Source organism: Thermoascus crustaceus, assembly GCF_041956765.1.
Source record: "Thermoascus crustaceus strain CBS 181.67 unplaced genomic scaffold VTN00scaffold_2, whole genome shotgun sequence".
Classification (NCBI taxonomy): Eukaryota; Fungi; Ascomycota; class Eurotiomycetes; order Eurotiales; family Thermoascaceae; genus Thermoascus; species Thermoascus crustaceus.
The window spans coordinates 714,184-730,611 of record NW_027192528.1 but is presented as its reverse complement, the minus strand read 5'-3'; the positions used below and the strand labels follow the sequence as shown (position 1 = coordinate 730,611).

At 52.7% G+C, this 16,428-nt stretch overlaps 5 protein-coding genes across 5 annotated transcripts; 4 read left to right on the top strand and 1 right to left on the bottom strand.

Annotated features, from left to right (window-relative positions):
- Positions 1–2,603: 2,603 nt before the first annotated feature.
- VTN00DRAFT_3774 (uncharacterized protein) lies at positions 2,604–2,926 on the top strand (the record flags this gene model as incomplete). The annotated part of the gene is made up of 2 exons (XM_069430128.1): positions 2,604–2,641; positions 2,698–2,926. The coding sequence occupies 2 exons, from the start codon at positions 2,604–2,606 to the stop codon at positions 2,924–2,926; spliced, it is 267 nt and encodes an 88-aa protein (XP_069289295.1).
- Positions 2,927–4,788: 1,862 nt separating this feature from the next.
- Positions 4,789–5,130, top strand: VTN00DRAFT_3773 (uncharacterized protein; the record flags this gene model as incomplete). The annotated part of the gene is made up of 1 exon (XM_069430127.1): positions 4,789–5,130. One exon carries the CDS (start codon positions 4,789–4,791, stop codon positions 5,128–5,130), a length of 342 nt encoding a protein of 113 aa, XP_069289294.1.
- Positions 5,131–5,572: 442 nt separating this feature from the next.
- Positions 5,573–11,208, top strand: VTN00DRAFT_3772 (uncharacterized protein; the record flags this gene model as incomplete). The annotated part of the gene is made up of 5 exons (XM_069430126.1): positions 5,573–5,729; positions 5,874–6,197; positions 6,262–6,440; positions 6,494–10,600; positions 10,654–11,208. 5 exons carry the CDS (start codon positions 5,573–5,575, stop codon positions 11,206–11,208), a joined length of 5,322 nt encoding a protein of 1,773 aa, XP_069289293.1.
- A 926-nt stretch (positions 11,209–12,134) lies between these two features.
- On the top strand, positions 12,135–13,702 carry VTN00DRAFT_3771 (uncharacterized protein; the record flags this gene model as incomplete). Its single annotated transcript, XM_069430125.1, has 2 exons — positions 12,135–13,011; positions 13,092–13,702. 2 exons carry the CDS (start codon positions 12,135–12,137, stop codon positions 13,700–13,702), a joined length of 1,488 nt encoding a protein of 495 aa, XP_069289292.1.
- A 552-nt stretch (positions 13,703–14,254) lies between these two features.
- Positions 14,255–16,312, bottom strand: VTN00DRAFT_3770 (uncharacterized protein; the record flags this gene model as incomplete). The annotated part of the gene is made up of 3 exons (XM_069430124.1): positions 14,255–14,914; positions 14,980–15,910; positions 16,026–16,312. The coding sequence occupies 3 exons, from the start codon at positions 16,310–16,312 to the stop codon at positions 14,255–14,257; spliced, it is 1,878 nt and encodes a 625-aa protein (XP_069289291.1).
- Positions 16,313–16,428: the final 116 nt, after the last annotated feature.

Sequence of the window (16,428 nt, the reverse complement as noted above, 5' to 3'; positions counted from 1 at the left end):
TTGTCCATCAGTATGGCCAGCCAGAATTGACCACATCATCCATCTTCACGAGACCCTACCTATATAAATCCTAGACCATATTCACTTTTCCCTTTTGCCGCAGAGCGCAATATCCCCTTCTATGAAGGATCGCGCAGGGCGATAGACATCAAAGCATCCCTTCTACTGTACATGCTGTGTGGTTCGAAGTAAATGAGACGTGCCTCCTGCTTACTTAGTAGTGCCGTTCATGCACACCCACCCTTCCGCTTCCTCATGTAGGTATCTACGCTAGATCTTTTTCATCTTCGATCATGTCATTAAATCTACTTGTGTCATGCAGGTAAGATATAGACCGTCTAAGTCCGATACATATCTCTCCCCAGATACCATGTTCTTCCCTGCCAAACTTTTACTTTTATTTACTCCGGCTGTGCAAACGTAATAGTATAGTCTATGTATGTAGTCGTTTTCTGCATGCATGCACTCAAACAACACCGCACCGTCTAAATCCCAACTATCAAATCAAATCAATCAAGTGCAGCGAACGAACATCTCCATTTAATGACCTTCAACACTTCCCTGCCCCTTTCAAAGTCACACAAACACAAACGCAATTAAAAGCACCCTATGTAATCTAATTTACATATGGCCAATAAACGCTTAAAACCGCTCCAAGACGCAAACCTGGCTCGTGGTTGTGGTTGTAGCCAAGTCAAACGAATCGGACGGACCGTACTGTAACACGAGCAAGTAAGTAACCAACCTGGCCCCTGCAAAACAAACGAGAGTATATAGCATCATCCTTGCATATATCAGGGACGGAAGACATGGAATGGTCAGGTAAAATATGTGATATCTTGGGATATTTCTAATTGGCACGGGATCTTGTGGTAGGGAGTCTCTTGGCCTGTTGGTCTGTTTTACTTTTCTTGCTGTGAGGAGGACGGGCGGGCATTGGATCATGCGGCGTCATCTACCTTAGGTACAGTACATGTATCTATTCTGGAGGTATTATTTCGTATGGTACGCCTAGATATGCAGTACAAACAATAACAGAGTCTATAAAATGATCTAGGTCCTCAAATCGAATAAGCGATTGTTGCCAATTTTTTCCCGTGACCAAGAGAAATCTATGACAATAGTGATGGCCTTCATACCCTGCCTATCCTTTCATCCGGCGCTAGGTATTTCGAATAGTTTCCTTTCCTTGTGTTTCAAACTTGGGCTATAGTCCATGCTGTATTGTGATAATAGTGTCCATAAAATGCGATGCTTAAGTGGCCAGTGCAGCAGCCCATGAATTAGTATTTTCTATGTACTTCGGCGCAGGTGGAAATTCTCTATCAGGCTTATACTCTGTGCAGCTATAGCTGATAGAGGCGATTGGTTTTTGCGTTAAGAGTAGGTGGATAATTCGTATGATTTAACTCATGCCATACGTACACTCAACTCCGGACGGATTCGATTCGCTTTCCACGCCGAGATCTTCGACAGTTCAGCTCACCACGGTCGATCCTTACCCCTCAGGGACTATTGACGCGACTCCTCCCATGGTTCCAACACCACACGTGTCGATGATCAACGGACGGGGAATTGAATTAAATTTGATAACGGCAAACCATTATTCCTCCAGTACCGCACCGCAGGCCTTCAGACTCAGAGCCAAAGATGACAATCGTTTCCCTTATGGTTGTTTAAACCTTTTCTATTTATACCTAAGCGACTCGGAGTGTCAGAGCGAGGCATGCTGTCTGTGTCTGTTAAACGGCAGAATTCTTAAGTCCATGCCCTCGTGGACAATACGGACTAGAGAAACTCCGCCCAAATGCATGTAACTTGTGGGTTAGTCAGGTACAGTGCATAAGCCTAAGGAACCCCTCCGTACGGAGTGCTGTAACCACGTAGACGGTACTCTGTACGCTGGTCAATATTGCTGCTGGGAAATTTGTCCTGTGCTGCAACTGCTATGGTGCTGAAAGAACAGTTTCAGGTTCACCTTCAGCGAATCGAGTCCGAGTCATGATCATTATCCCGAAGTAGGCAGTTCGATTTGAGAAAGTCAGGAAAAAAAATTAAAAGAGGCACCGCCGCACCTGGCGCCCGGCCGCTGAAGTCGGGTCCCGAACGCTAGGTCTAAACCCCAGCAGTTAGGGATCGGCTTGCCCAGGTGCAGTCCCACTTTCGACCTGGGTCGAACCGTCGAATCAAAAACTGTCAGCTTTTGGGACCGTGCTCATGCAGGTGGTTTGGTGGTACGATTTAGGCGAGGGGAAAAGGGGAGCACATGGAGACATGATGGAGAGATGCAGCTACGCGGTAACTCGCGAGAGGACTGCAGGCTGCGCCGTGCTTTTTGTACGGAGTACTCACAGAGTGCTGTTTTCGATGTGGAATCGTAGGATGGTTTGAGACTCGGAGCCGGTCCGGGGACCGTGAAAGACAGCGGAGGATTGAATTTAACGAGCCATATCCGCAGTAGCCCGCCCAAGACTTTTGTGTACGCAGTAGAAAGTCAAAGTTCTTCCTGGACCGGTCATCGCACGTGCACTTCATATCTTTTGCCTTATTAGGATATCCGGGGCCTGCAGGCACTTCCAAGTTCCGGTCCTCCCACGCCAGTCATGCTGACCGCTGCACATCACAGGAGAAACATGAACGGGTAAGCAAAAGAGGACGAACTTTCCAATTTCTCAACGGGCGCTGTGCCTTTTACAGCGTGGTTAGACGCGACTCGCGCCAGGTCTCGTGTATCGGTCACGATCCGGTCGCTTTTCTGCGTTTGGCGGTTGGCGCAAAGCGACCGTCAGTCGTCTCAACTGGCTGCCTCACCGTGCCAGGGCTTGTTCAGACCGCCCGAGCGACGGGAGCCGTGACAAGTCCGCTGGGCTGCAGCTGGCTGAAGTTTAAGAACGGCACTGCTCACATAAGAACAGCCTCAGCTTAGCGCGCGAACGAATAAAGGATCGAAGATATAGGGGTGGTATGGAGAATCCCCGTGCGGGTGGGTTCGCAGTCGGAAGCTCTGGCCAGTGCAGGAGAACAGAGAGCCTGAGCCCCAACCTTGACAGCCCACACGGTCCAGCGGCTCGTTTCAGATATCCACGATCATCACGATGCTTATCACGGCCAAGTCTCATTTTGGATGTCTTGATTTTCTTTGCCTTGATGCGGTATGTTGCGGTCGCAACAGTCCCGTGGGGCTCCGGTGATTCCATTTTGGGTTCAAGATGTTACTGCTAGGTGCCCACATCCTCTGTTTGCTGAGAAAGGTGTTCGTCAATTGAGATGATGATATATCACTAAGGTGACTTATATTTTGGAATCGATGATGCCGGCGCAAAACAGTATATGGTATAGCGCTTATACCCCAGTGCACGAAGTGTTACGTTAACAATCCGAGACCACGCGGTCGACGGAATCCATGCATGATTCAGATTGACACATGTCGCTTGAGAATTGGCTCTATTCCTTTTCCTTGTCTGTGGGTAATCCTAAACTTTGATCTCTGCCCTGTGCACGGCGCAGCCACCAAGATAAAAAGTTCTCCTCCATCAGAGTGGAGGCTGGAGTCCCAGTGGGCTTAACGCTTAATTTTTTTTGCTTGCTCGTGGGATTTCGTTTACTGCATCAGGGATGCGTGGCACGAGCCTCGAGGCCTTCGGACTCTCATGCATCCACCCTGGCTAGACCGCATTATTACTAAGTCCATTTCGCCTCATAGGATGACAGGGGTCTGAACTCCACATGTTCGAAACTGATATCGCAGGAGGATGCCCCATGCTTGATGGCGATGGCGATCAAACACGTTCGACGATTCTCGAATTCAGGAAGAGCCAGCCAGGCGGCGAACTACAGGTGCAATGCGACACTTCCGCCCTATATCTGTCGGTGTAGTTCGAATGAATCAAATCTAGGTTGGTAGTCTGAGAGACGTCGCTTCGATGAGGCATCTTCGATACGAGTCGCAGTCGCACGTTTTGACGGAGATAGCCGCGCGGACCGTAGAAGATGCTCATTGTCAGGTATGTAGGTATGCATTATTGGCATTGTGACTGGTCTTTTTCGCTCAACTGGGAATGAGATCGTTGCTTAGCACTCGTGTACTGGATATCAGATAAACTTCCCGCAAGCCACTATGCAAAACTAAGCATAGCCATGCGTACTACTTGCGTTTGAAAAATGGTATTTTCGTAAGGTCTTTCTGAGCTTAGATTATTGTTTGAGATCTCCGGGTCGGTCTAGTGTTCCTCATGAAAAGCTCTGGCTCTCGACGCAGTCGATGCTTGTTACGATCAGAATGGTTTCTGGGCTGAACGATCCGTTGTTAGCAAAACACGCCGTCTTTCCAGACTGGAGAACGCTCTTGGCGACCTGACAAGCTCTGCGTGACCTTTCCATCCCATTCCTGACAGATAAATGTTCTGTAGGACGCCTAGTGGATATCACCACTGGGAGCTCGGAGCAATTGACAGCCTGTGCTATCAAGAGGAATCCAGCTCTGAGCGTTGGGATTCAGCGGTGAGATGGTGCCAACGGTTTGGATCTCCGCACCATAATCAAGACAGGCGTGCTCCACAGATTAGATTAATCGCTGTTCCTGAGCATCCCCTCGTGCTCGCGGCGTTTGGCGGATGGAGATGGAGATGGACCCGACCCGCCAGGAACCGTGGGCCGCCAGGCTGCGGCCGTGGTTTGCAGAGTAGTGACCGTGCAGGGTCCGTTTGCGTCTGTTGTGTCTGCTGAGATCGTAAACAACGTCGAAGAGACTGGTGTTTGTCTGAGAACATATCTGTGTAGGCTGCTGGGATGAAGAGGTCGACTGTATCTTACCAGCAGCGGTACGGGCTCTTACAGCATGTCGCTACGGCCACGGCCCGCACACGCCGTTATGCCGGGACTCGGCGGCCACTTTCTCCTGAAGCGTCAGGCCTCGGCCTATCACTCTCCTTGCCTCTGCCCCTGAACCGCCTCGTTCGAGTCTTCGCCCTTTTGGCTTTGGACCGGCCGATCATCTCAGGCTCTAGATTGTCTGCACGTCCTGCCCTCCTGGCTAGCTCCCTTGGGTTCAAAGCTGATAGCCCCAGTCTCTTCTCCTGCGCGGGAACGAAGCCCTTCTGGCCCGCGGTGGCCTCTCCCTGCGCTCCCTAAAACTACACCCTAGTTAACCTGTCCGCCAGATCAGTCCGTCCACTCTTTCAGGAGTCAAGGCTTCTCTCTGCCCTAGAGGCTGCTACACATACGTCCCTCTTTTGCATATGCGTGGTCTGGTCTACCCGTCATCGTGCTGGTCTCGTTCTTTTTGACCCTCTTCTCTCTCTTTGTTCATGACGCGAGGGACTGCGCGTTAATTCTTCCTGATTCTACTATCAGCCGGTTCTACCCATCCTTCTGCGCCTTTGCGTTCGCCCCGTTCGCCGTTCCACAAATAGGGAGAAACTTGACGTCTCCGCTGAACGCCAAATCGCACGCCTCCCCGAAAACGTTATCACGACTGATGACCGCCTGCTCGTCCTTCTTTTAACGATCGAGATACCCAGACACGTCGTCGAGTCCTCGTCCTGTCACGAACGATACGGAAGTGGGAGACATAATGGTTTCGCCGCCGGGTTCGCCAACAGGCGTTCCCCAGCGACCCATGAGCGGCATGATCCGGCCGCCCAGGAGCAGCAGTCGCATGAGCACAGGCAGCAAGCATGAAAAAGGAAGTAGAGCATCCGATGAGGAGAGCAAAACTGCCGTCAAAGTCGGTATGTTTTCGATTCCTGACTTTGCGCACATTCGTCCTACATGCGCCAGGTCGTGCGTCGTGCTCTTTGTTCTTCTTCGTCAATACTACGCGCAGGATCACTACCATCAGAATTAGAGAAATCACCCACTGACATATATCACAGCCGTTCGCGTGCGACCTCCTCTGAAGCCGACCGATCCGGGCTTCGAGCTGATTCCCCAGCGGTTCCAGAAGTCCATGGTTCACGTCACATCCGACACGAGCTTGGCCGTTGACGTGCCCCAGGGACGAAAGGTATTTGTCTTCGACAGAGTCTTCCCCGAGACAGTGGACCAGGAAGGGATATGGGAATACCTGAGCGACAGCGTGAGCTCGTTCATACAGGGCTACAATGTTTCCATCCTGGCCTACGGTCAATCCGGCGCCGGAAAGTCGTACACCATGGGAACCTCCGGACCAAAAGAACAGAGCGACTCCAAGGCCATGGGTACGCCACGACACCTTCCCGTGGGTTCCATGCGAATTGTTCTCGACGGCTGACTGGACACCAGGGATCATTCCACGCGCGGCTCAACTACTCTTTGAGAAACTTGGAGAGCCCCCCAAGCATAATCGCAGCAGTTCATCTGGGCTTCGTACTCCAGGACGGTATTCCATGAGCTCCCAAGTGTCGCCTTTGGGGAAGAACGGCTTAGAAAAGAACTGGCAGCTGAAGGCAACTTATGTTGAGGTACGGGAACAGCCAACCTATGATGATGTGCAGGCACCTAACCATAGCGTCAGATCTACAATGAACAACTTAGAGACCTGCTCCTCCCGGAATCCACACCGCTGAGTGACCGTAGTTCCGTCACTATACGCGAGGATCAAAAAGGCCGGATCATTCTGACTGGCCTGCATCAAGTTAATATCAACTCCTTCGAAGATCTCATGGGTGCGCTGGCTTTTGGCTCCTCAATCAGACAAACCGATGCCACTGCCATCAACGCCAAGTCTTCCAGATCCCATGCGGTATTTAGTCTGAATCTTGTCCAGCGCAAGTCACCTGGTGGTTCAATGATGTCTCCGAAAGAAAAGCGGCTTTCTATGCCTGTGGAAGCCATGTCTGGCTCTGATGCCTCAGTCACTGTCGACAGCAAACTTCATTTTGTCGATCTTGCGGGAAGTGAAAGACTGAAAAACACAGGAGCTTCCGGCGAGCGTGCAAGAGAGGGTATCGCCATCAACGCTGGTCTGGCAAGCTTGGGCAAGGTCATCTCCCAACTGTCGTCACGTCAATCCGGTGCCCATGTGTCCTATCGTGATTCGAAGCTCACCCGACTTCTCCAAGATTCCCTCGGTGGGAATGCCATAACCTATATGATTGCTTGTGTGACTCCGGCCGAATTCCACTTGAGTGAGACATTGAACACCGTGCAGTATGCGCAGAGGGCCAGAGCTATTCAGAGCAAGCCTCGGATCCAACAAGTTGCCGATGAAAGTGACAAGCAGGCTGTTATCGACAGGCTTAAGGCGGAAGTGGCATTCCTGCGACAGCAGATTCGTAATTCCGAAGGAACGGAGAGGAAGAGTGCTGCATCGCAGGAGCGAGCTGAGCGTCCAAACGAGCGAGAGATGGAGCTTCAAAACCAACTCCTTGACGTACAGGAGAGCTACTCAGCCCTTAGCCAACGACATGCGAAGTTGATCTCCGAACTCACCAAAGCTTCCGAGTACCACGGGGACGCGGAAGGAGTCGCTTCTGGAAACGACTCCGTCGAGAGACTCAAGCGCTCCCACTCCTTCGCGGAGTCGGTCGAACAGGTGGTTCTGGAGTATGAGAAGACGATCCAGAGTCTTGAATCATCCCTATCGAGCACAAGATCATCTTTGGCAAATACCGAGAGCACTCTGCTCGAGCGTGAGACGAAGTGTGCTTACGTTGAGACAGTGAACGCACAGCTGCAGGCTCGGATCCAGAAGATGATGGATCGGGAAGCCAATACAGAGAGCTACCTGCACGATCTCGAATCGAAACTCGACGGACACACCTTTGATGAAGAGAAGCAAGCGTCGATCGTGGCTGAATTGCGAAAGGAACTTGCTCGCGCCCGCGAGAATGAAGCCAGTTGCGAGGACTACATCTCGACACTAGAGGAGCGTCTTGCTGAGGCAGATCAGGACATGGAATTGATGCAAAGAGAAATGGAACGTCTCGAACATGTTATTGAGCGGCAGAGGAGCCTCGGAAAGCTCGACAACCTACTGTACGAACTGGACCACATCCAGCAGAATGGCACGAAAGTTGAAGAGAGCAGGGAGGAGCCGGCCTCTGAACCTGTGTCAGTTAGAGAACCTCTCAGATCCCGGAGGAGGACGCAGTCACTCGATGTTCTGGCCGAGGCGGTCGAGACTGCGATCCCTGAGTCGGATGACGACTCGGGCGAACATCCTCCTGAGGTTGGAGAGGCTAATGCTGACGCTGAAGATTCCGGTTTGGGGACACTTGAGCGGGTGTCCAAAGAACAGGAGTCCAAGAGCGTCGATACTAACAACGCTGACGCGTCCGAAAGCTCAGCTCAGGCCAAATTGGTGGCCGAGAAACTTGAGAGTGTTACACAGGAGCTTTGTGACCTACGTATCCAGCACGAAGCCACCGCCAATGAATATGAGCTTCTCTCTGCCAAGTACGAAGAAGCTCTGAAGGCTCTTGCTAAACTGCAACAAGATGCCGCCGATGAATCTCGTCATCCTCCTGCTGCTCAGCCGGCGGATGTTGTATCACCAGTGACCGCATCCCGCCCGATTTCTTTTTTAGAGGATGCCAGGGTCCACGAGTTGAAGACTGGTGGACCACACTCGTCCTCTCGTTCGCTCTCATCGGAGTTATCCTTGGCCGAGGAGTCGGCTATCTCTCGGGATGCTTCTGATGGGAACGCTGCGACGAAGGAAAATAGCGAGGTTCCCGATGACTCTGACAAAGGGGAACAAGTCAACAAAGAGGAGCAACTGTCAGCGGAAGTCGAGGGCCTGCGCAAGATCCTCTCGGAGCACCGGGAAGGCATGACCTTGGTGACGCAACAATACGCTCAGCTGCAAGCAGAGCACGAGTCGACCCTGGGGCTGGTGGAACAGCTGAAGGCTGAGGTTCAGAGAGCCAAGTCTTCACCGTCGCCTACGTCTCCCGGACCGAAGACCGTGATTCGGAGGATGACGAGTAACAACCTAATGTCAACCGTGGATCGTGCTCATCGCGCCCTGGCCGCGCTCCGGAATATCGCCGTCGAGGAGTTCGAGAACCGCCCGGACACGATGCAGAACTTCGAAGTCCACCTCGACTCGGCTATGCATGAGCTCCATACTCGTATGGAGCGTATTCAAGCTTTGGAAGCCGAGAACATGAGCGTCAAGAAAGAAATGGAGACCAAGTCTACGATTATATCTGGACTGACCAGGGAAAGGAACAGCTTGCACGGCTCGTCGGCCGATATGACCGTCGTCTCCCAATTGCGCGACCAGCTCGTTCAACAAGAGAACCACATCAGGGAGCTTCAGGAGGCGCATGAAAAGAGGCAGAATGAATTGGTTGCTGAGATTCAGAACTTGAACCAGATTATCGAATCCAAGGAATCCGCGGCCAAAGCTCTCGAAGCTCGTTCGGAAGAGCAGGAGAAGCAGATCGGGGCTCTCGAGGGTGAGATATCCGAATGGAAGGACAAACACCAGGCTGCCGTTGAATCCTCGGAGGAGCAGGAGAAGAAGATTGGCACTCTCGAGGGCGAAATAACCGAGTGGAAGGGCAAACACCAGACAGCCGTCGAGTCCTTGCAGTCTTCCGAGAAGCAGCTCCACGATACTCTGGCTGAGCTCGAAGCCGCGCTGGCATCCATTGATGCCATGCGCTCCGAACGCGCCGCTGCTACCGACTCATCGGCAGCTGACAAGGAAGCTGCGGCAGCTATGCTGGAGAGCGAGAGGGCCAAGCACCAAGAACTCGTCGATAGCTTGAAGCAGGACATTGAAAACCACAAGTCGACGATCGACGCCCATCTCGAGACAATAGCCAACCTCGAGAAGTCTCACGCTGCCGCTCAAGAGCAGTTGTCGCAGCACACTGCGGTGAAGGAGACCGATGACTCTGAGCTTGCGACCTACCGATCTCGTGTGTCCGAGCTTGAGCAAGAGATCGAGTCGCACAAGTCTGTTGTCGACTCGCAGAAGAAAGACCTGGAGTCCTTGCAGGAATCGCACAGGAATGAACTGGCGGAATTGAAAACCCGGGCTACAGCTGCTGCGCAAGCTGAATATGAGTCACGACTCGCAGAGCAAAATGCTAAGCATGAGGAGGCAATGAATGCTCTGAGATCTGAGATCTCGGGCTCGAAGGATGAACTGACGAAGTTGCTCGAGACTGTTTCTAAGATCCTGGAAGCACCAGTTACGAGCAGCACACTGTCTGACCAGATCGAGGATATCCTGTCACAGAAGAAGCATTTCTCTGACAAGTACTCCGAACTCATAAATGCCAATGAGGATCTTCTCAAGCAGTTGGAGAACAAGGGTGGTCAGGATGGTCAGGTCAATGAGCTGACCGAGAAAACATCTCAACAGGAGGCTAAAGTCAACGAGCTTGCCCATCTCGTTGCCAATCTCGAAGACACCCTTCGCCAGAAGGAGGAGCAGATCAAGAAGAAGGACGCGCTTATCGAGGAGATCACTGCGGAGAAGCAGAAGAGTGTTCGTCTGGTTGAAGAGCTGGAAGAGCAAATCACCAACACCTTCGACCAACACAACAACCGTCTCTCTATGATCCAGCAGGAACGCAACCAAGCCCTCGAAGAGGCGAACAAGAAGATTGCTACCTACGAAAGTGAAATCGAGACCTACCGTGTGCGCATTGAGCAGCTTGAGGTAAGTTCCATTTACGCTCTGACAATCGATGAAGTCCTGCTAACAACCGATAGCTTCAACTCAAGAACGGCAGCGCCCAGGATGGTTCGCTTGACCGTAGCGGCTCTCTGAATTCCGTTCGGAAGAGCTCGTCTGCGACTTCTCTTCCTTCTCCACCACCTGCCATCCCGCTTCCACCACTTCCTACTATTGCCTCCACGACATCTGGCAACAGCGGAAGCATTTCTCCGCCAAGCTCTCGACACACCAGCAAGGAGCTGGTCAACGCCCAACTTGTTGAGGACCAGGAGGCCCGCATCCGCACGATCGAGAAGCATCTCTATGCCGAGAAGCAGCTCACCGCGACCCTGGAGGAGGCTCTCGGGGACCTCGAGGCGCAGAGCAACAAGGTCAAGGCGGACATGGAGGCCTGGAAGAAGAAGGCCTGGCAGTACGAGGATGAGCTTGCACAACTCCGCAAGGAGCGCAACTCGACCCGTCTCTCGATCCAAGCCGTCGAGGAAGAGCGGAACGCCAGACGCGAGGCAGAGGCCGCTCGAGCTCAGCTGGAAGAGCGGATGAATGCGATCAACAAGAAAAAGAAGAAGAGCACGCTCAACTGCTTCTAAGAGGCTTTCTGGCTCCTTTCCACCGTCGGAGAAGTGCAAAGAAGAGGATAGGCCATCTCATCCGTCCATACCTTCAACCTCCTTTCTTCTGTGTGTCTATTTTTATATCTGTTGTCCCCTCGATCACGGTCATCTCACTCCCCTTGTGCTATTTGCTTTTTGGCCCCAACTTCTCATGATGTCATTTACGACGACCTACCACCTGTTTGATTTACCGTCAACTCGTCTGGGTTTCTCGATGTACATGTTTTTTATGTTCAATCACCTAAACTAACAACCCCTCTGCCTGTTTTGGTCACTATCTTTTTCTACCTCCCCTTTTCTTTTTTTTCCGGGCACAAATTTCTCTTTTTTGTGATTGATGTTTTCAATTCTCAGGCTGCTGTGGCCGTTGTATTTTGTTGATTCCCCCCTTTTTTTCTTTGTCTGCTTCATACCCCCTCCTGTCTTCTACATGGTCTTCTTCCAGTGGAGTCTGCACAGATACCAATTGCGATTGCACCTCAACGCTCTTAGATCGGGCAATATACAACGTCGATCAGGTTTCTAATTCGTATATCTATACCAGTAGGCAAGAGCTGTTAAGCTAGTAAGATGTGGAGGAATATGTATATTGACAGTCTTTCAATGCTTCAGTAGCTGACGTGTCTTTTTCGAAATATGAGTATTAAACTAAAATAATTAATATCACGATTATTCTTCTCGGAAAGTGAAAGCACAGAGGGCCAGATATATATGGTTTTTATTGTCCTTGTGGTATAAAGACCGGCGATAAGATAAACCTCACTATCACATGACAGCTCCTGAACTCCACCCTATCTAAGGTATGCGACGCAGCTCCGTCCGGACAAGCTAGTTCGAGCTCTACCACAAGACTCCACCAGCCAAAAAAAAAGGAACCTCCTCACGAACGAGAGAAGCGAACAATGCCCCGCCTCAAACCCTCCAACGTCATCATCATCCACCCGGACCTGGGCATCGGCGGCGCGGAGCGCCTCATCCTCGACGCCGCCCTCGCGCTGCAGGCCCGCGGCCACCGCGTCACCATCTACACCTCGCACCGGGACCGGAACCACTGCTTCGAGGAGGCGCGCGACGGGACGCTCGACGTGCGCGTCGGAGGGAATACGCTCTTCCCCGCGCATGTCGGGGGCAGGTTGCATGTGTTGATGGCCGTGTTGAGGCAGTTGCATTTGGTGGGTGAGGTATTGGGGGAGTTGGCGCGGAGAGGAGGAACAACCACTACAGCAGGGGAGAAGAAGGAGGAGGAGGAGGATGACATCTTCATCGTCGACCAAGTCCCCGCGTGCGTGCCTGTCTTGAAGATACTCGGTCCGCGATATGCTAGCCAACGATCGAAGTCGAAGAAGTCGAAACGCCAACGCATCCTCTTCTACTGCCACTTCCCAGACCAGCTCCTCGCGCGCCGCGACGAAGGGAACACGCTCCTCCGTCTCGCGAAGAGCCTGTACCGGTTCCCGTTCGACTGGTTCGAAGGCTGGGCCATGAGCGCGTCGGATAAAGTCGTTGCGAATTCGAAGTTCACGCGCGGGGTCGTGAGCGATGTGTTTGGGCAGGGGAGGTTGGGGGATGTGAGGGTCATTTATCCGTGTGTTGATACGAAGGCGACAGGAGGGAAAGTGGTGGAGGATGAGGCGATCATTGGGGATAATCTCTGGGGAGGGAAGAAGATCCTGCTGAGTATCAATCGGTTCGAGCGGAAGAAGGATATGGGGCTTGCGATACGGGCGTATCATGGACTTGGGGAGGAAGGGAGGAAAGGGACGAGGTTGGTTATTGCTGGTTAGTCTCCCTTCCCTCTTCCCTCTCTCCTCTAAAACAATTATACAGAGAAGACGCTGAACAAGAGACACACTGAACAGGCGGCTACGACACCCGCATCCCCGAAAACGTCCACTACCACCGCGACCTCGAAGCGCTCGCCACCTCCCTCGGCCTCTCCACCGCGACCTCCAAGACCGTCATCTCCGCCCTCTCCATCCCGGACTCGATCGACGTCCTCTTCCTCCTCTCCGTCCCCACCGCGTTCAAACAGACCCTCCTGTCCAACTCCCACCTACTCCTGTATACCCCCATCAACGAACACTTCGGCATCGTCCCGGTCGAGGCGATGCACGCGGGCTTACCGGTCCTCGCGTCCAACACGGGCGGACCGCTCGAGACCATCGTCGAGGGCGAGACGGGGTGGCTGAGGGATGCGCACGACGTCGGTGCGTGGACGGATGTGATGAGGAAGGTGCTGTTTGAGATGGATCAGAGCGAGCGGGAGAGGATGGCTGCGAAGGCGAGGGAGAGGGTGGAGAGGGAGTTTTCGTTGGCGGCGATGGGGGATCGGTTGGAGGAGGAGATTGTGGATATGCTCGGGAAGCCGAGACGGCCGTTTACGTTGGGTCTACAGGAGTTGTTGGTTGGTGTTTTGGTGTCTGGGATTGCGGTTTCGGTTTTGGTTGCGGTTGTCTTGAGGGGTTTGTAATTTTATTTTATATTTGTTGTTGTTTTTGTTGTTATTGTGATAATACCCTGTGATTTAGATTAGATGCTAACTATATAATAATATGGTCCAGCCCTGTCAGGATATGCCATGATATTGTATAGTAGAATAGAATAAATAGGATGAAAAAGGCATCACCTACTTACTATCTAGTGGTTAATCCCTTGCAGTGGTAGGATTTATTTCTTTTAGGATATTTTACATCCTTCAGGTTTGCAATGTAGTATTGTCAAATCGAACATCAATTCCATGTATGCATGCAGCACTAGCTATTACTTGATAAATAATGATAATATTCTATCTAGATCAACATGTGATGCGATCGTCCTAGATACAAGTAGATTACGAAACATATATAGCCATCTCCAAAACGCCGACTAAGTCAACCAACAGCAGCAGCAGCGATCAATGGACTTTAGACCATCTAGATCCTCCTCTATATGCTATGTATAGAGAGGGAGAGAGAGAGACTGTAACTCTCCCATTCAAATTCATCCAATCGAAAATCAATCTAGACAAAAAGAAAAGAATAAATCAGACAACAACCCCCCTTCTCCTCCATCCCCTCCACGCAACCGACCACGCAGCCACGGCAACCCAAACGCTCAGCGTGCACCCCACCGCCCAAAACCCATAACACCTCCACCCGATACAGTGTCCATCGAAACTGCCCCCCACGGCATCCGACGCGTCCTGGTACCCGCGGGAGTAGATGACGCCCCACACGGCGGCCCCCGCGGCGGGCATCATGGCGACGATGCCCCAGTTGGTGCCGAAGTTCTCGACGCCCCAGACGACGGAGATGACGATGGGGACGAGGGAGAAGGAGCCGCCGTAGCCGAGGCCGACGAGGGCGGTGGAGAGGTGGAAGAATTGCGGGTAGTGGACCGGTAAGGGGGACGCGAGGAGGAGGAAGCCCAGGGAGAGGAGGAGGGCGCAGGGGAGGAGGAAGGTCATGCGGGAGAGGGTTAGGCGGTTCTCGCTTTCTTCTTCAGAGGGATGAGGGTTTTCGGGGTTGTAGGCGTAGTGATGGGTTGCAGGGGGAGCGAAGATGTCTGATAACGAGCCCGTCAGGAGGCGGGTGATGGTCGATGTGAGGGCGATAGTGGTGACGTGCGTCGAGGCAAGACCGGCCGGTGGGGGGTCATGAGCCGGGTATAAACGGGGAGTCAGTGTCTGGATGACGGTTCCCAGCTGAAAAAGATGTCAGTCATATATAAGCTCGCCAGGGAGTATACGCATATAGGGCTAGAACATACGTTGTTGATATAAGCCTCCCCAGGCCCCGTCACCAAGAAAAACCCAAGAGCAAGCCACCACATCGTGTGATCCTTCAGGAACAGCTGCGTCTCGTAATTGAGCAACCAATTCTTCTTCCTGCGCTCCTGCTCTTCCCTCTCATGCTCCTGTCGCATAGCCTCCCGCAGTTCATCCGACAGTGGAACAGCTCCTCCATCACCATCGAGCTCGGAATCCCCGTCACTAACCCTCCGCCCCATCGCCCCATACGCGCGCCTCACCTCATCCCTGGACTGGAAGAACTCACTTTCCTCGAGAAGCCCACTCCGCTCGAGCTCCTCGACCGCCTCATCGATGTACTTCTCCTCTTCATCGTCGACGAGCCTCAATCCAACCGTACCCACCAGCCCAACAACCAGAAGTAATATAGCAAGAAACAAGAAGTACCGAAAGACATCGACGTCCCCGCGGGACCCATCCTCCAATCTCTCGGACAGTAGATACGTACCCACCTGGCTCTGCCACATGCCGCTGAGGCCAAACGCCGCAATGGGGACCGCCAGCATGATCCCCTTATGCTTGCCCCTGCCAAAGTTCTTCGCGCAGGTCGCCACGGCACCGAGGTACATGCAGGCTGTACCCATACCCACCCCAATGAAGGCCAGCACCATGACCCAAAAGGGCCATCCCGATCCGCCCGCGTCAGGAGGCGGACCGCTCCTGTATGTGAACGCGGCTAGGAGGTATCCCGTCCCGAAGAAGATGGCGGACAATAAAGACAGCGGAGATGGTGTATACCGGTCACACAGGTACCCGAACAGCGGAACGGGGAGGTACATCGAGATCTCAGCCGCAATTGACACCGCGTTGACGCGGAGCTGGGTGTAATGTAGACGGGTGAGAAGGAGCGGGCCGTAGAGCGAGAACGCGGTAATACTGCCGGCGCAGAGACTAGAATAGGAGGACCCAAGAGGTCGAGAATCAATATACAAAACCCAACCGCGCTGCATTCCATCCTGTTTGGATGGAAATTGAGGAGAGAGAGAGAGAGCACCGCAGAACTCACCAGCTAACAATCCCCCAGATGAAACTACAAACCCGTATCACCTCCCTCTTCATCTTCCTCCGATCCCTCTCCACGATCTCCTCGACGACATTGCTCAGGAGGCCATCACCACCACCGCCATCCGCAGAAGTAGTGACCCGCCACGACTCCGACCCGGACCGTCGATGATGCTTCTGTTTCCGTCCATCCTCAATCTCAGAATCTCCACGAAGTAACGGTCGATGGGCATCGAAATCACGCTTGTCGATCGAGGATCCTCCCGCATGGCCGTTGGAGCTGTTGGCCATGGTAATTGATGCCCTGTCGTACCGTAACCTGGGTCGATTACCCTCCCCTCCGACGTACTGTGTGTACTGTACGGAGTACCTGAGGAAACAAAAACGATGGGTACTGTGGTAAGACA